At 51.5% G+C, this 19,205-nt stretch overlaps 1 protein-coding gene across 1 annotated transcript in view; it reads right to left on the bottom strand.

Moving 5' to 3' along the window:
* Nucleotides 1-19,205, bottom strand: part of DNAH2 (dynein axonemal heavy chain 2) — a 115,573-nt gene that overhangs the window by 79,587 nt on the left and 16,781 nt on the right. The window contains 9 exon segments of the mRNA XM_070954337.1: nucleotides 1-22; nucleotides 1,154-1,315; nucleotides 1,771-1,934; nucleotides 3,437-3,611; nucleotides 4,776-4,932; nucleotides 5,351-5,551; nucleotides 14,391-14,583; nucleotides 17,863-18,010; nucleotides 18,332-18,520. The exon segment at nucleotides 1-22 is cut by the window's left edge and continues 82 nt beyond it. Coding sequence (XP_070810438.1) covers nucleotides 1-22; nucleotides 1,154-1,315; nucleotides 1,771-1,934; nucleotides 3,437-3,611; nucleotides 4,776-4,932; nucleotides 5,351-5,551; nucleotides 14,391-14,583; nucleotides 17,863-18,010; nucleotides 18,332-18,520 — 1,411 coding nt within the window.

Below are 19,205 nucleotides of genomic sequence, written 5' to 3'. Positions count from 1 at the left end.
CAATTATTTCCCAGTTCCGGTCCTTCGGTCACAAAAGAAGAGGTAGGGGGGGAGGGGGGCAAAAGCTCATTCAATGATGAAAATGGGAAAGCATTTGATTTCTGGGTTGGGGCTAGAAATCTGCCGGGTGCCCTCAACTTCAATTCCTTGATGCTCTCCGGGATGGGTTATATTTACTTGCAGACGTTTCACGACCCAACTAGGGAACGTCATCAGGGCTAGAAGGGAATGGGATGTGTGGAAAGGAGGAGGGAGGAGGAGGACGACAACTGTGGGGTCCTTGGTGCTCTCTGAGCTTTGTTGTCTTCTTGTAGACGTTTCATGACCCAACTAGGTAATACCATCAGTGCTAGAAAGGAAGGGGGAGAGGGTTTGTGGAAAGGAGGGAGGAAGAGGAGGACTAAGTGCTTTCTGAGATTGGTTGATTTTCCTGCAGACGTTTCATGACCCAACTAGGGAACAATATCAGTGCGAGAAGGGAGCGCGGTTTGCTCTCATTTTATATACCAGGGCTCCTCAAATTTTTTAAACAGCGGGGAAGGGGGGGGCAATTCACGGTCCCTCAGACTGTTGGGGGGCCCCGGACTGTCTCGGTGGGCGTGGCTAAGTCATGTGACTAGTGGGCGTGGCCAATTTAACAGTCCATTCAACTTTCATTTGCCTCCTGGGGCATCTGTGCGCCCCGTTTTTTCACCCCCCCACACCTCCAGAACGTCTCTGCAGGCCAAAATCGTTGGCCTTACCTTTCAGGTCCAGCCCGCGGGGCTAGCGAAGGTAAGTCCTGCGCTCGGCGGGGTGATATGGGCGGGGCAGCCTTGTGATACTGTGCAGGCCGGATTAATGGCTTCAGCGGGCTGCATGCGGCCCGCAGGCTGTAGTTTGAGGACCCATGTTATATACGAATGACTTGCCCTCTCGGTGTTGGTGAGAATGTTCTTAGCGGTTCTTTGATTCAATCCAGTTGATCTAGGTTGGGCTGCGGTTGAGTGGGGAATCCCTCCCTCCATCCTCACACCCCCTCCTCCCATCAAACTTTGAACCCAAGTCCAACGGGGAAGCTGAAAAGGCCCATCCTCCGCAATCGCCTTCCCTACGGAGGAGCTCCTGAACCTTCCTTCTTTCCCCACCGCAAAGCCTTCCGGGTCTCACTTGCCTTAAGCTCCTTGCTCAGCTTGTTCAGCTTGCGGAAGAGGGCGAAGGCGGTGTTCTCCATCACCTCCGTCTTCAAGGTCTTGAAGCTCCCGTTCTTCCACTCCTCCCAGTGGACCTCCCATTCCTTCGTGATCTCCCAGACTTGTTGGATGTAATCCAGTTCCTGCAGAACCCAAAGGGGTGGGATTCAGCCGGTTTGGACCGGTTCAGGGAACCCGAATGCTAATTTTACATCTGGTTTGGCGAACCGGTAGCTGCAAGGACTGGCTGGCCCCGCCCACACTGCCCCGCCCCTCCCAGGAATCTCCACCCGGCCCATTTTGGATGCCAGGTAAGTGCAAAGCCCACATGGAGGCTCTGGGAGGAAGAAAAATGGGCCTCCCGGAAGTTCCAGAAGTCTGGAAACGGGTCCGTTTCCGGTCTCCAGAAGGCCTCTGGAGCCCGGGGGAGGCTATTTTCACCCTCCTGGAGGCTCGAGGAAAGCCTCCGGAGCCTGGGGAGGGTGAAAACGCCTGACCCGCTGTAGTGCAGGAGGCCGAGTAGGCCACGCCCACTATGGCCATGCCCACCCAACAACCGAGAATCCCACCCCTGGTCAACGGTAGAAGGTCCTCTCACCCTCTCCAGCTTCTGAAGGTCTTTGGAGGCGGGCTGGTCAATCTTGAAGATGCCCAGGTTGGAGCGCAAGGCGTTCTCCTCCTCCTTCATGGTGGCCAGTAACTGCCTCATGGCCATGATCTGCTCCAGGGCAGCGTCAGCCGAGACGGCACTGGTGAAGGGACCTGCCGGTGGAGAAGGACAAAAGACGTGGATGACTTCTTCCGTGCTTTCTCTGGGGATTGGCCGGCATATTGGCTACGCCTACCTCCGTTCCAACCACCACAGGCCTCTGCTCGTGAGAAGGCTGCTGTGGTTCAAACACAGGTGAAGCTGGGCCCGGGTGGGGTGTCAACTTTTCCTTTAGGAAGAGGAGTGGCAGAAGCGGGGGGCGGAGTCAAAACAGGAATCAGCCTAGAGTCCTTATTGTAATCACAAGTGAACAAAGTCCAAGTGCCCTTGAATCCGTAGACCTTAATCTAACTCATAGCATCTGCCAAGCATTAGATGAGAAGATTCCCGCGCAGAGGCTTTCAGCAATAAAGCAGTTTAGTTAGAAGATTCCCGCGCAGAGGCTTTCAGCAATAAAGCAGTTTAGTTAGAAGATTCCCGCGCAGAGGCTTTCAGCAATAAAGCAGTTTAATTAGAAGATTCCCGCGCAGAGGCTTTCAGCAATAAAGCAGTTTAGTTAGAAGATTCTCGCGCAGAGGCTTTCAGCAATAAAGCAGTTTAGTTAGAAGATTCCCGCGCAGAGGCTTTCAGCAATAAAGCAGTTTAGTTAGAAGATTCCCGCGCAGAGGCTTTCAGCAATAAAGCAGTTTAGTTAGAAGATTCCCGCGCAGAGGCTTTCAGCAATAAAGCAGTTTAGTTAGAAGATTCCCGCGCAGAGGCTTTCAGCAATAAAGCAGTTTAGTTAGAAGATTCTCGCGCAGAGGCTTTCAGCAATAAAGCAGTTTAGTTAGAAGATTCCCGCGCAGAGGCTTTCAGCAATAAAGCAGTTTAGTTAGAAGATTCCCGCGCAGAGGCTTTCAGCAATAAAGCAGTTTAGTTAGAAGATTCCCGCGCAGAGGCTTTCAGCAATAAAGCAGTTTAGTTAGAAGATTCCCGCGCAGAGGCTTTCAGCAATAAAGCAGTTGAGTTAGAAGATTCCTGCACGGAGGCTTTCAGCAATAAAGCAGTTGAGTTAGAAGATTCCTGCACGGAGGCTTTCAGGCATAAAGCAGTTTAGTTAGAAGATTCCCGCGCAGAGGCTTTCAGCAGTAAAGCAGTTTAGTTAGAAGATTCCCGCGCAGAGGCTTTCAGCAATAAAGCAGTTTAGTTAGAAGATTCCCTCGCAGAGGCTTTCAGCAGTAAAGCAGTTTAGTTAGAAGATTCCTGCGCAGAGGCTTTCAGCAATAAAGCAGTTAAACTGGACCTTCACAGGTGGACATGGTCTTTCGTGCCCGACAGGACCAGCCCTCTTCAGTTCCCCTAACCCAAATGGGGCTTCCTCTTGAGGGACAAGAGACACCAACCAGAAGTTCTCAACCCTACCGTTTTCCTACAAAACCCAAAAGAAAACCAACCCAGCCCGCTCCCACCTAAGGAACCGAAGGGTAGTCGAAGAGAAGGGCCATCCATCCTTTTTGTCCTCAGGAGGGGACGATGGGCCGAGAGGGAGAGGAGAACCAAGCCCCGAGATACCCACCATTCATATCAAAGTCCTGGAGGAGATTTTGGGCCTTCTTCTTGAAGTCGTCCGCGCAGTGGATCAGGCCCGTCTTGAACTTCTCCTTGTGCTTTTTCAACATGGTTTCGCTGTCCAGGAGGCATTGTTGGAAAGCTAGCCACTCTGAATTCAGATCACCCAGCAGCTGCAGGACCTGGCGGGATGGGAAACCAAGCGGCGTTGAGGACAAAAAAGAGGTGAGGAGGACCAGCAGAGAGAAGCACCACAAAGTTGTGGCGGGAACAAGGGTGAAATGCTACCGGTTCGCACCGGTTTGAGCGAACCGGTAGTAAAAAAAAAAGCTACCGGTTCAGGCAAACCGGTCTTTCCAACAATAAATAAATACTAAAAAAATCAGGATGTTGTGTCCATCCCATCAACCAGAGAGTAAAGCAGCTGCGTCAGGACCCCAGGCCAACCGGAAGAGCCGGGTTTTAACGTCACTCTGGAAGACCAACCTCAGCTCTGGCAGGAGAATATTCTAGAACAGGGGTCCCCAACCTTGGAAGCTTGAAGACCTGTGGACTTCAACTCCCAGAATTCTCCAGCCAGCCACGTAGGGTAACTTTCTTAATAGATGGTGGGTATGCAGTAAGCGTAATATATCTTGACTTCAGCAAAGTGAGGGGAAAAAAAGAGCTGGCTGGGGAATTCTGGGAGTTGAAGTCCACGAGTCTTAAATCAGGGGTCTCCCGCCTTGGCCCCTTTAAGACCTGTGGACTTCAACTCCCAGAATTCCCCAGCCAGCCACACAGGATAACTTTCTTAATAGATGGTGGGTATGCAGTAAAGCCTCCTTTTTCCATGCAGAGGATTTCACCACTGGGCGGGAGTTGTGGGGGGCATGGACCGACAAAAGGAGGCAACAGCTAACCTAATACAGGGAGTCCTCAACGTACGACCAAAATCGGGGCCAGAATTTCCATTCCTAAGCATTGTTAATTGAGTTGTTCCTGATTTTTTTTTTGCCAAGGTTGTTAAGCGAACCTCTTCAGTTGTTAAGTGAATCTCACAGGCGTTAAGCAAATCCGGCTTTCCCCGTTGTCGGAAGGCCGCAAATGGCGATCCTGCGACCCCAGGATCCTGCAACATGTACGGTGGCCAAGCACGCAAATTTTGATCACCTGCCCGCGGGGAATGTTGTGACCGTCGTAAGTGCGAGGACTGCTCGTAAGTCAATTTTTTTCCCAACTTCAGTCGCTAAACAGACCGTTTTTAAGTTGAGGACTCCCTGTACAGAGGCTGTCAACCTCGGCAGGAGGAGGAAAGCTGCGTTTCGTGGCCACGTCAGCCCCGAATCCTCAGCCGCAGAACTTACCTCCTCGTCCACCACGACCTCGTACTTCTCCAGGATGGCAAACTGCTCGTGGATGGGGGGGATCTGCCCTTCGATCTTCGGCAGGTCGTTCTGCAGCGTCTCGTGTAGCTGGAGGCTTCGGCTCAGCTCCTCCAGGGTCTGCGGAGGACGGCCGATACTGCGGGGGCAAAAGGAGCATTTTAGGCCAGATGAGGGATTTTACTCCGCTAGTTGTGGCTGACTGTAGGGGGCGGTGCTGCCAGTTTCAAGGCCATTGAACCAGCGCTGTCCAAAGACATTTCCGCAATTGTGTGGCCAGCATGATGTCATGCAATGCTGTTACCTTCCCACCGAAATGGTACCTATTGATCTACTCGCATTTGCAGGCTTTCGAACTGCTAGGTTGGCAGGAGTTGGAGCGAGGAACGGGAGCTCACCCCATCGCATGGAGCTCGGGTCTCGAACCTGAGCTGCCGACTTTCCAGCCGACAAGCCCAGCGTCTTAACCCCTGAGCCACCGCATTGCTCTTTTATGTCGGGAAGGGGTGGGAAAAGAGAGGGAGGGGTGGGGAGGGGATCGATGGTCGGACACTCACTCGGCTGCGTTGTCCTGCAGGTAGGCGGTCAGTTCCCGCAAGCGGCCGGTGGCCATCTCCTTCAGCAGGTTGGTCAGCTTGTTCTGCCACTCGTTGCAGTGCTGGACCACGGCGGCCTTGAGGTGGGAGCAATCCAGCAGCACAAATTGGATGCTCAGCACCGTCTCCTCCTTCTGGGCGTTGTTGGCCACCTCCATGTAGCTAGAAGGAGCAGAGACTCAGAGGGCTGGAAGGGGACCTCGGAGGTCTTCTAGTCCAACCCCCTCTCCAATATATTGAAACTTTATATTGAAAATGTAAAGATGATAGATAGATAGATAGATAGATAGATAGATAGATAGATAGATGATGGACGGACGGATGGATGAATGGATGATTGATAAATGATGGATAAGAGATAGATAGAGTGATAGATAGATGGATGGATGGATGGATGGATGGATGGATGGATGGATAGATGGATGGATGGATGGATAGTCGGATGGATGGACAGACAGATAGATAGATAGTTAGATAGATAGTAGATGGATGGATGGATAATTGATAAATGATGGATAGAGTGATAGACAGATAGATGGATGGATGTATGCATGAAGAAGGAGGGAAGGAAGGAAGGAAGAAGGAAAGAAAAAAGAAAGAAAGAAAGGTGGGAGAGAGGGAGGGAAGGAAGGAAGGAGAGGGAGGGAGGGAGGGAAGGGAAGGAGGGAAGGAAGGAAGAAGGAAAGAAAAAAGAAAGAAAGAAAGGTGGGAGAGAGGGAGGGAGGGAAGGAAGGAAGGAGAGGGGGAACGGAAGGAGGAAGGGGAGGGAAGGGAAGGAAGGAAGGAGGAAAAGAAAATGAAAGAAGGAAAGAAAGAAAGATGACGGGGAGAGAGGGAGGAAAGAAGGAAGAAAGAAGGGTTGGGTGGAAGGGAGGAAAGGAAGGAGAAGGAAGGGAGAGGAGGGAAGAAAGGAAGGAGAGAAAGAAAGAAAAAGAAAGAAGGAAGAAAGAAAGAAAGGAAAATGAAAGATGGGAGGGAGGGAGGAAAGAAGGTAGGAAGAAAGGAAAAAGAAAGAGAAGAAAGTGGGGGACAGAGGGACAGAGGAAGGAAAAAGAGAAGGAAGGAAGGAATGGGGAGAAAGAAAGAAGAGAAAGAGAGAGAGAAAGAAAGAAAGAAAGAAAGCATAAATCTGCCTTTTCCCACAGCCCCCCATTGTGCAGGGACCCCCCCACCTGCCCAAAGGACCCCCCCCCGTCCCATCCCCAAAGCCAGGGCTTTGGAGGAAGGCGAAGAAGTTTTTCCGAAGCCTTTTGTTAATTGAAATGTAGCCTTTTGGATGATTTCCCTCTCCGGGAGCCATCCGAGCAAAGGAGGCCAGCAGGTGGAGAATGCTTCCAGCCCCCAAGGGGACTTATTAAATCTTCCTTCTTTCATTAATTAATTCCCCGTTAATGGGTCACCGCAAGCACGAAGCCAAACTTTTTATTAACAGGGAGAGGGGGGAAAAAAAAAAGAGAGAGGGAGGGAGAAAGATCAAAGGAGGAGAAGAAAAAAAAATGTTTTTAAAAATTGGGAACGGGGGTCCTCCTGGCAGAGACAGATGAGGCTACCGGGGGTGAGTGAAGGGGGGGGTGTCTTATGCCGGGCCCCACTCATTCTATGGGTCCAAATCCACCTTTTTTTTTTTTCCCAGGCTGGGCTTCTTAAATCAGCCGTGTCAGAAGTGCTGAGAGTTGCAGAAGCTGGCCGAGAAGATGCCGCTTCGGAGTGCCAAAGAGATTTATGCCGTCGTGAGATGCCAGACTCCCCTTTTGCCCATCGCTTCTCACCATCTGGACGGGGTGGGGGGGTGGGGGGTGGGCAACCAACACGGAAAAGGAGCATCTCAAGAGGGCCGCATTTTGGGGTTTATTGTGGATTTCCCCGTGAAAATCTGACTTTAGTCTGAATTCGACGCGGGCTTTGTTCTCGAATTTTAAGCTGGTTTTATTCCGAATCGCAGAATAATGGGGTTGAAAACGAACGCCCTCACCCCTCACCCGGCAAGACCGAGTTTTGGCTCCGGGTTTGGGGTTCATTGGCTCGGGGAAAAATTGCCGCCTTTGGTCTTGGATGGGGTGGCACTGCCCCCCAAACAGACCCTGTGCGTAATCTGGGGGATTCTCCTGGACTCCTGCTCGACGAGCAGGTGGCGGTCGTGGCCAGGAGGCAGTGGTGGGATCCTGCCGGTTTAACAACCGGTTCGGGGATCGCGTGTTTTGCTGCGCACGTGTGCAGAGTTAGTGCAAACTAACCTTCCGCGTTACATCTGGGGAGTAATACAGCTGAGGCGTGGCAATCCGCTCTGCCGCGCGAATCTGCTGAGAGGATAAAGGTAAGTAAAGCGCGGGGCCGGGCAGGCGAACTCACCTGATCGTCGGAGCTACCGGTTTACCCGAACCGGTCTGAACCGGCTAAATCCCATTCCTGCCAGGAGGGCCTTTGCGCAACTGCGGGTTGTGCTCCAGTTACGTCCTTTCCTGGACCGACGATCCCTACTCACAGTCACTCGTGCCCTAGTCACTTCGTGTCTTGACTACTGCAATGCGCACTACTTGGGGCTGCCCTTGAAGAGCATCCGGAAGCCTCCAGTTGGTGCAAAATGCCAGCGGCCCGCATGGTTTTGGGCAGACCCCGGTGCACACATGTATCATGCCGCTCCTGCGGGAGCTGCATTGGTTGCCAATTTGCTTCCGGGTGCAATTCAAGGTGCTGGTTGTCACCTTTAAAGCCCTTCATGGCTTCGGATCAGGTGATCTGAAGGACCGTCTCTTGCCGGTCACATTTACCTAACCAGGGGGGTTATTCACTTACTTTTCCTACAGGTTTGCAAATGTGAGCGCGCCTTCAGCGCATGCACCCGGCCTCAAAAATGTGCCTAAATAGGATGGCATAGAGCGATTTCTGTTATCGGTTCCGACGAACCGATCCAAACCGGCTGAATACCTGTACTTCTGTACCCGATCCATTCAGAGCAGGGAGGCAGGGAATGTTGGGGGTCCCGTCCCCGAGGGAGATACACCTGGCGGGACCCAGAAGAAGGGCCTTCTCCGTGGTGGACCCCTCCCCTCTTCTGGAAGGCGCTGAAGGCCTGGTTCTGCCAACGGGCCTGGGGAACCCAGTGCGAGATGGAGCCCATGAAATGGCTCGTTGTGAGGTGCTGTCGCCGGGGTGGAGGTGGGGGTGGGTGATTTTAGTGTATTAATTTATTACATGACTTCTTTTATTAGTTTTATTGTTTTTATACGGGGTTTTATATTCTGTAAGACGCCTTGAGTCGCCATGGGGGAATAGGCGGCAATATAAATTTCCTAAATCAATCAATCAATCAATCAATCAATCAATCAATCAATCAATCAATCAATCAATAAACAGCATTATTCTGTTTTTTCTTCCCTCTGCCTGTCCCAAATCTGGGAATGCACCCGAGGGTCCATCCGACAGAGGGCTGAAAGCAAAAGGGAGTTTGAAGGGTGAGTGGGCGTGGCTATAGGGGGTCCTCGAGGTACGACGGGAACGGAGCCTGCCCGCCACGGTTGTTAACTTGGGATGATCGCACGATCGACCCTGATTTCGTGACCTTTTTTTACGGCAGGCAGTCATCAAGAAAGCGTGGCGACTGTAAACCGGCCGCCGTGGTTGTTATGCGAAGGCCGCGGTCGTTAAATGAGCCAATGTAAAGATAGCGACGTGACTGCAGGAGGCCGCAACTTCAAATCCGGGTCATAAGTACAGGAGGTCCTTGACTTAAAACCACACGTTTAAGGAACGCTAAAGGTTAAAAGCAGCACTGAAACAATGACTTGCGACTTAGTCCTCACACTTACAACAGGTCCTCGCGCTTATGACAAGTCCTCACACTTACGTCTGGTCCTCGAACGAACGGCCATCAGAGCATTCCCACATTAATGTGATTCGTACGCTTGGTAAACAGCCTGGATTTACCACGAGTTGCAGTGGTCACATGACCTTCCCAGCTGACTTCCGACAAGCAATGAGGGAAGCCAGATTTGCTTAATGACCATGATGATTCATTTAACAACCGGAGCAAAAAAAAATGGTTATAAAATGGGGTGCGACTCCCTTAACAACAGCCTTGCTTAGCAATGGATTTTCTATGGTCCCCATTGAGGACTCCCTGTAATCCCAGGGAGATCTGTCAAAACTTTGGTCGCTAAGAGACCGGTTGCAAGTGAGGGACCGCGTGTCCTACCTCAGCCAACGGACAGGGCTTTCCACAATCACAGGGAGTCCTCGACTTAAGACGGTTCACTCCATCACAAAGACACTGAAAAACGTGACCTCCAGACGGTTTTCTCCCTTACGACCGTTGCAGCCACCCGATCATCACGTGATCCAAATTTGGACGCTTAGCCACTGACTTGTATTTATGACGGTTGCATGTTTTGGGGGGGTCACCTGATCCCCTTTTGCGACCTTCTGAGAAGCAAAGTCCGTGGAGAAGCCAGATTCACTCACGTGTTGTGTTGTGTTGTCTATTCTATTCTATTCTATTCTATTCTATTCTATTCTATTCTATTCTATTCTATTCTATTCTATTCTATTCTATTCTATTCTAATTAGGGTCATAAGTGGAGGACTATTTGAATTAAATGTGATTGATCATAGCCAAGGGGGAATGTAATCCCCTCTCCAAAAGAAAGCCACTGCATTCCCAACACAGGCTCTCTCCACCCGCCAGCCCCCCCCACCACAATCCCTAGACCAGGCCTAGGATGGGGAGGGGCTTCCGAGGGACCCCCCCCCCCCGGTCTGCGGCAGCAGCTGGATCTCATTGACGCAGCCCTTAATGGGAGGTCTCCAGAGGCAGAGCTGTACAAACATCCGACTCGCACACAGACGCTCTGCATTTCGGCCCCCGGCTTTAACGCTTCCCCCCAATCGCTTTTGACATTTTGCATGGAAACAGGTTTTTCCATCTCCCGGCTGCTCCTCGTTTGCCGTGGCTCGCGCGAGACGCTCAATTCCAGGGGGAATGGGCAGGGCGGCAGCAACAGCAGCGGTCCTGCCGACCCACAGCGGAGGGCGGACATGGGAAGCCTGCCAAAGGCTCAGTGGGGAAAGACGGGTTGGGGGGAGAGAGAGGGAGGGGAGACTTTGGCCCCATGGGCCTCGGCTGTTCTGCTCCTGGTATGGATGCCATTCACTGGCAACCACGGAGGCGCCCCGGGAGTCATCGGCCCCGCGTCGGCCTCTTAATTACAATTAGAGTTATCCTTAATAATTAATACACTTACTACACTTATACACGAATTGTAATTATAGATAAGAGACCAATTGAGACCAACCTTTCCACTGCTATGTGAGAGAGTTGTTAAGTGAGTTTTGCCCCATTTTACAACAGCTGTTAAGTGAATCACTGCAGTGGTAAGTTAGGAACATGGATGTTAATGGCTTCCCCATTGATTTTGCTCGTCAGAAGGCCCGGGATGTTGCAGCCGTCATAAAGAGGAGCCAGTTGCCAAGCGTCCGAATTATGGTCACGTTACAGCGGGGATGGTTCAACGGTCGTTAAGTGTGAGAATCGTCAGTTACACTGACGTTGTAACTTCGATTGGTCACCAAACAAATGGGTGTAACACAATAACAGTTGGAAGGGATCTTGGAGTCTAACCCCCTACTCAAGCAAGAAACATTCCTCGTAGAGAATACCCCGCACATTTCTATCTTTCCTGGCCTTCCCTGCCCACTTGAGGTGGACATCTGCTCGGAGGTGGGTTTCCATGCTCAGCTCATCCTCTCCTGAAACTATTCCGGACCAGCGGATTCATCACCTTTTAATGACCCCATAATCCCTTGCGGGATGGAGTCTGGGCAACTGAATGGAGCTGAGTGTTTTACTGGCCGGATGCCTTTCTTGTCGCCAGTGCGGAGTTTTGTTCAGCAGATATATTTCTCATTGTGCCAAGAGAGAGAGAAATATCTGCCTCTACCTAGGATTGAACTCACGGCCTCCTGCCTCTAGGCCGCTGCACCACTCAGCATTTAGGTTTATATCATAATAATCTTTTAACGACCCCATAATCCCTTGCGGGGTGGAATCTGGGCAACTGAATGGAGCTGAGTGTTTTACTGGCCGGATGCCCTTCCCTGTCGCCAGTGCGGAGTTTTGTTCAGCAGATATATTCTCAGTGTGCCCAGAGAGAGAAATATCTGCCTCTACCTAGGATTGAACTCACGGCCTCCTGATTGGGTGGCGAGAGATCCACTTCTAGGCCACCGCGCCACTCTCCGGACCAGTGGATTCTTCTTCAAAAATTGACCTCCTTGGAGAACCTGACTTGTCTTCTTGGGCCATTGAGAAGATCAGAGATGGTCCTACGTGGACCTGTGGCTTTGGGTCAACCAGACCAGTGGTGGGATTGAAATAATTTAACAACCGGTTCTCTGCCTTAATGACCGGTTGGGTGGGCGTGGCCATGGTGGGCGTGGCCAGGGGGTGTGACCAGGCAGCACTCCGCCTCCTGCATCCCCCTGGGAGCAAAAACGGGCCGCGGGTGGGGATGCACCGCCCCCGTGCCCCGTTTTGGGCCTAGGCGGCCTCCCTGAAGCCTTCTAGGAGCAAAAACAGGCCACGGGGGTGCTGCCGCATCCCCGCAGCCTGTTTTGGGCCTAGGAGGCCTCCCTGCATTTACATGGGAGCCAAAATGGGGCGTGTGGGGACTCCTGGAAGGGGCGGGATGGGGAGGGACGGAGTCAGCCAGAAATTTAACTACCGGTTCGCCTGAACTGGCTCGAACCGGCTGAATCCCACCACTGAACCAGACCCAGTCAGCTGTTCTCACTCCTGGTCTGAAGAACCTCTCCTGGGACCTGCAGCCCTTCAACCTCCCACTGGGTTGGTTCTTCATGGACGCCATCCGGCGTCACACCTGTTCCGGCAGTGGCATCCCGTGACTCGTGGATCTGAACGGTCCCCTCACCGTCCACCCCTTATGCGTCCGCGCACAAACAGCTTATTAGCGTCGTGCCGGCAAGGTTTGAAGCATCTAATTGCGCAATGGAGCTGACTTAAAGGAGATTTACGAGAGATAAAGTACCTCTTCACAGAAGCGCATAATTAACTCGTGAGAATTCATGACTCAAGGTGGGGATGGCCACCGACCTGGAGGGGGGGGGGGGAAATGGATCCGTTCCCGGGGGACAGATCTATCGAAGGCTAGTAGGCCTCAAGGAGACTCCATGCTACCTCCAAGGTTGAGGGAAGAGACCTCCATTGACCGTTGGGGGGGCGGGGGATTCTGGCAGGAGAGGCCTTCTCCTGCTGGGAGGTCCTCAGAGCCACCTGCTAAGTTGCCATGAAAAACCAATGCGGGGTCTGATCAAATGGGCCTTGATGGGATCAAATGCTTCGTGGGGACCATATAAAGAACGGTTGCTGGAATTGGGGATGTCCAGTTTGATGAAAAGAAGGACCGGGGGTGACGTGATAGCAGAGTTCCAATATTTGAGGGGCTGCCCCAAAGAAGAGGGGGCTCAAGCTATCCTCCAAAGCACCAGAAGGCAGGAGAAGAAGCAACGGGTGGAAACTAAACAAGGAGAGAAGCAACTTAGAACTTAGGAGAGCCTTCTCTGTGGGGGCACCTACTATCTGGAACGAGCTCCCCCCCGAGATACGGAGGATTCCAGATCTGTGCACCTTCCGTCGCACGCTTAAGACGTTCCTATTCCAGCAAGCCGGCCTGACCTAAACTTCTCCGCTTTTAAATGGGAATTTTAAATTTGGTTTTAAATTATTGGGGTTTTAAATATGGTTCAGCCAAATTTATTTAATTTGTTTTATCTCTATTTTAAATTTTGTACTTCCATGTTTTATTTTTATGGCTGTTCACCGCCCTGAGTCCTTCGGGAGTAGGACGGTATACAAATTCAATAAATACAAATTCAATAAATACAAATACAAATACAAACTAAGGAGAAACTTCCTGTCAGGTTGAACAACTATTTGTCTGAAATGGTATAGGGTTTCCTGCCTAAGCAGGGGGTTGGACTAGAAGACCTCCAAGGTCCCTTCCAACTCTGTTATTCTATTCTATTCTATTCTATTCTATTCTATTCTATTCTATTCTATTCTATTCTATTCTATTCTAATTTCATTTCATTCCATTTCATTCCATTCCATATTTTCTATTCTATTCTGTTCTGTTCTGTTCTATTTTTATTTATTTGATTTGATTTGATTTGATTTATATACTGCCCTACCCCCGAAAGACTCAGGGCGGTGAACAGCCAAAAAATAAAACACCTAGATTACAAAATTTAAAAGACAGTATAAAACCACATTAAATAATTTGGCCCGGGACAAATTAAAAACACCCCCAATGGTTAAGACAAATTTAAAAGTTACAATTTAAAAAGGGAAAAGTTAGGCCAGGCCAGCCTGTTGAAATAAGAAAGTCTTGAGGGCGCGGCGGAAGGTGCGTAGATCCAGGATCCTCCATATCTCCGGGGGGAGCTCATTCCAGATAGCAGGTGCCCCCACAGAGAAGGCTCTCCCCCTGGGGGCTGCCAGCCGACACTGTTTGGCCGACGGCACCCTGAGGAGCCCCTCTCTATGGGAGCGTACTGGCCGGTGGGAGGCTACTGGTGGCAGCAGGCGGTCCCGTAAGTATCAAGGTCCTAAGCCATGGAGCGCTCTAAAGGTGGTCACCAAAACCTTGAAGCGCACCCGGAAGACCACCGGGAGCCAGTGCAGCTCACGCAGGAGAGGTGTTACATGGGACACCTCTATTCTATTCTATTCTATTCTATTCTATTCTATTCTATTCTATTCTATTCTATTCTATTCTATTCTATTCTATTCTATTCTATTTCCATTCCATTGCATTTTTATTTGCCAAACATGATGATGGCTACTAAAAAGGATGGGTCTAAAGGGGAATTGGAATACTTTGAGGGTATCTCTTGATGTTCTCCTGAAGCCTTCAAGGCACCTCTAGGTTTGGTGTCAGTAGTAGGTCAGTCAATTGCCTCTACCCCCGTAGCCCGAGAAGCCCCTTACCGAGCAGTATCGGCGTCGAAGGACGAGACCAGTGGGTTGAGGTGCCGGTATCGGTTGATAAAGGCGTCTTTGTTGACTTCCCAAATCTCTCGGTAGACGTCCCAGGTCTTCAGGTAGGCCTGGAGGAGGGCGGCGTTGTTTTGCATGCCATTGCTGATCTGAGTCTGGATTTTCTTGATGTCTTCATCCCGCTCTGAAGGAAGAAGGAACAACTAGTTACCCAGGACTTCCCGAGATTCCGCACCAATTATCCCGCACAGTCAGTAGGACTCAGGGAGATCTTATGCCCGTGATGGCGAATCTATGGCACACGTGCCACTCCTAGAGAGGCTCTGGAGGCTGGGGACAGCAAAATACGTCACTTCCTGTCCAACCGAGAGTTGGGAAATGGGCCGTTTCAGGCCTCCGGAGGGCCTCCGAGAGGGTGGGGAAGGCTGTTTTTGCCCTCCCCAGATGCATAGAGAGGATCTGGAGCCAGGTGAGAAAGAAAAACGGGCCTGTTTGTTAATTCATGTGCCGCCCACCTCTGGTATTAACCTCTAAGCCACGGGCTCTCCTCGCTTTGTCGGCTATACCAGGGGAGAGATTAAGTGGTTTTTTTTCCGGTGAGACCAGGTCGATCAGGGCAACCTGGTCTACCCAAATATTGGTTCGAATAAAATGAGTAAAATATAAATTCAACACACAAGAGAGATGGTTCCTCAGATCACCTAGGCCAGTGATTCGGCCAATGAGTGCCGAAAAGGTCACACGGAAATGTCGCACATACACTTGTCGAGGCCGTGCTCCGGAAAAGCCGAACTTCCGGGTTCTAGCGCGCATGCGTGCCCAATGATCAGCCGTGCACGTGGACTACTGATCGTTGTATGCGCATGTGCGCCAGAAACCCGGAACACAAACAGGCTAGGCCGTGCGTACTGGGCAACATGGCTTTGCGTGCCACATTGGGCAGAGGTGCCATAGGTTCGCCATCATGGACCTAGGCCAGGGATGGCTAACCTTTTTGCCATCGCGTGTAAGGAGGGAGGGGCTAGAGGGGTTGCGCGCCCACGTGCCCACACCCATAATTCTATGCGCCCCGCCCCTGCGCATGTGCACATTACCCTCCCCCTGCCTGCTCCTGGCACATGATGGCCCAGTAGGCCTGTTTTTCTCTCTCACTTGGCTCCAGAGCCTTTCTAGGAGTCTGGGGAGGGCAAAAACAGCCTTCCTCACCCCACCCCATCCCCGAGGCCCTGCGGAGACCAGAAATGGCCCGTTTGCCAACTTCCGGTAGGACCGGAAGGCCCGTTTTTTGCTGTCCCCAGCCTCCAGAGCCTCTCTAGGAGTCTAGGCAGGGTGAAAACAGCCTCCCCCCCCCCAGAGGCCCTCCGGAGGCTGAAAATGGCCTGTTTGCCAACTTCCTAGAGAGGCGCTGGAGGCTGGGGACAGCAAAAAACAGGCCTTCCCCACCACAACCCACCGAGGCCCTCCAGAGTCAGGAAACAGCCTGTTTCGCGCCAGAGCTGAGCTCGCGTGCCCACTGATATGGCTATAATGTGCCACCTGTGGCACGCATGTGCCATAGGTTCACCATCACGGACCAAGGCTCTTCGCCGAGGTGTGTGAACCAGCACCGTGAATTGCACCTGGAACCCTAATTTGGGGGACAAAGCAGAAGTATTGTCTCCATAACTGCTTGGCCTCAGCCTTCTGGTTCAGCCGAAGCTCCCAGTTATGGAGTATGCAACCATTCTCTTCGTGTGAGGAACCTCTCTCTGCTTTTCTACCTAGCTTTATTCAAGACAAGGTCTGAACCGACGGGCGACTGCATTCATCTAACCTGGGAAGGAGGAAACGGGCAGAGTCCACGCACTCAGAGACGTTCTCCGAGGTCCTGTGTCTGACCTAGGCTCAAGATCCAGATGGATCTTGACAGACTCGAACCCTGGGCCCTATCTCACAAAATGAAATTCAACGTAGAGAAAAGTCAAGTCTTACACTGAGGCAAGAAAAACCACAAGTACACATACAGACTGGGGGAAACCAGGCTTAATAGCGGTCACTGTGAGAGGGATCTTGGAGTCTTAGTGGACAACCAGCTAAATATGAGCCAGCTGTGTGCGGCGGCAGCCAAAAAAGCCAACGCAATCCTAAATTGCATTAACAGGCTCAGGCTCAACCCATCCAAGACCGAGTGGCTGTGGTTTCCGATGTCCTGATATAGTCAGTTGGCGCCATCGCTGGCTATTGGGGGCGAATCGCTGGCCCCCACGGAAAGGGCTCGCAACTTGGGCGTCCTCCTGGATTCACGGCTGTCTTTAGAAGAGCATTTGACGGCCGTGACCGGGAGGATTTTTCATCAGGTCCGCCTGATTCGCCAGTTGCGTCCCTTTCTGGATCGGGACTCTCTACACACAGTCACTCATGCCCTCGTCACCTCTCGTCTGGACTATTGTAACACTCTCTACATGGGGCTCCCCTTGAGGAGCACCCGGAGGCTCCAGCTGGCACAGAGTGCGGCCGCACGGGTGGTTATGGGAGTGACGTGGCGTTCCCATGTAACACCTCTCCTGCGCGAGGTGCACTGGCTCCCAGTGGTCTTCCGTGTGCGCTTCAAGGTCTTGGTTACCACCTTTAGAGCGCTCCATGGCTTAGGACCTGGTTACTTATGGGACCGCCTACTACCACCAATAGCCTCCCACTGGCCGGTACGCTCTCATAGAGAGGGGCTCCTCCGGGTGCTGTCAGTCAAACAGTGTCAACTGGCGGCCCCCAGGGGGAGGGCCTTCTCTGTGGGGGCACCTACTATCTGGAATGAGCTCCCCCCGGAGATATGTAGGATCCCGGACCTGCGCACTTTCCGCCGCGCTCTAAAGACCTTTCTATTTCAGCAAGCAGGCCTGGCCTGACCTTTCCCCCTTTTAATTTTTTAATTTTTAAATTGAAATTGAAATTTTAAATTTGTTTTAAATTTTTGGGATGTTTTAAATTGTCTTGGGCTCAAATATTTAATTTGGTTTTAATTCTGCTCTTAACTTTTGTATCTATGTGTTTTATTTTGTGCCTGTTCACCGCCCTGAGTCCTTCGGGAGTAGGGCGGTATACAAATTTGATCAAATAAATAAATAAATAAATAAATTATTTTGTGCCTGTTCACTGCCCTGAGTCCTTCGGGAGTAGGGCGGTATATAAATCTAATAAAACAAACAAACAAACAAACAAGAGATTCAACCTAGAAATAAGGAGGAATTTTCTGACAGTGAGAACAATCAACCCATGGATCAGAAGTTGTGGAAACTTCATCACTGGAGGCTTTCAAGAAGAGACTGGACTGCCATCTGTCAGAAATGGTGTAGGGTTTCCTGCTTGGGTGGGGGGTTGGACTAGATGACCTACAAGGTCCCTTCCAACTCTTTTTAATCTGTAATCTGAACCCCAACAGACCTTGGTGGACTGGGGACAAGTGACCCGCCTAAGGAGGCTACCTTACCCACGAGGACAGAAATGGGGTCGCGGGCAAACTTCCGCCGGACGAGGATCTCCGGAAGATGCCGGAAAACAGTGATGCTGGAGATCAGGTGGCTGCTGATGTCATTGACCATGCTTGCCAGCTGGAGAAGCGAAGGGGAGAAGGCCACCTAGGAGAGCAGAAACCAGCCAGGGAGTCAACAACGGTCAACAAGGGGACCTCAAGGTCTACCAAGAAACAAGGCGAGGCCAGGAGGAAGAAAAATCGATGAAATCTGGGGTCTCCAGACCCACAACTCTGCTAGAGTCAAAAGGGCGGCTGCTGAGGACAGGACCACAAGCTCAGGAGAAGGTGGACCCATTTTTCAGGTTCCTCAAAGGAGCTTGGCATGTCCTTTGATTCTGGAAACAAAGCAGAGATCTAACCTTCATCTGCACACTTCAGGAGGAGAAAGGTTGCTCTTAGATGCGAGAAGGCCACCAGGGCTCACCTGGGGAGTCTGCCCAGGAGAGTTGTCCTGCAGAATGACCTTCACCCGGAAGAGCGGGTTGGGGCTGGTCTTGCCATCGCCGTTGATGGCCCTGGAGAGCTCCATCAGGGACCACTTGACGTTCAGCCGCAGGGCGTCCTCCATCATCCGGTTCATCCTGACCGTGTAGTTGAACCAGTGCTGCTGGACCTGATGGAGAAGAGTCGGGGAAGAGGAGATGGATGGGTTGGCACCAGGAAAGGTCCACTGGGAATCTGCAGAAGAGGGCCTCGACCAGCCCACTGAGGTGAGGAGGAGAAAGCCTTCCTCAGGATCCTAAGTGGGCCTTCAACATCCATGGCAAAGGCAGCCGCTGGACATCACCAGATCAAGGGACGATGTAGCCCCTCCAATCACACAGGGCCTTCACTGAAACGCCAGGGGTCACCACCCCACCATTCCAGCAGATACCAACCACCAATTTTCAGGTGCTACTAAATTCTGAATTCTTGGGATTCTATACCACACAAGACATATGTGAAAAAGAGGAGAAGGCCAAAGAACATGAGGCAGACCCAGAGGAAGATGGAGAGGCAGCATCAAAGACACATCAAAGATGGGGAAGGGGAAGAAGAAGTAGGGGGAGGAGGAGGAGGAACAAGAAGGAGGAAGAGAAGGAGAAGCAGAAGGAGAAGGAGAACAAGCAGAAGGAGAAGCAGAAGGAAAAAAGGGAGAAGGAGAAGGAGGAGAAGGAGGAGGAGGAGAAGGAGAAGAAAAAGCAGAAGGACAAGAGGGAGAAGAAGAAGAAGAAGCAGAAGCAGAAGGAGGAGGAGGAGGAGGAGAAGCAGAAGCAGAAGGAGAAGAGGGAGAAGAAGGGGAAGGAGAAGAAGCAGGA

The sequence above is a fragment of the Pituophis catenifer genome, unplaced genomic scaffold (genome assembly GCF_029215685.1).
Source record: "Pituophis catenifer annectens isolate HBS135680 unplaced genomic scaffold, rPitCat1.0.hap2 SCAF_15, whole genome shotgun sequence".
Classification (NCBI taxonomy): domain Eukaryota; kingdom Metazoa; phylum Chordata; class Lepidosauria; order Squamata; family Colubridae; genus Pituophis; species Pituophis catenifer.
The sequence above is the reverse complement of the archived record's forward strand: the minus strand, read 5'-3'. Positions and strand labels throughout refer to the sequence as shown.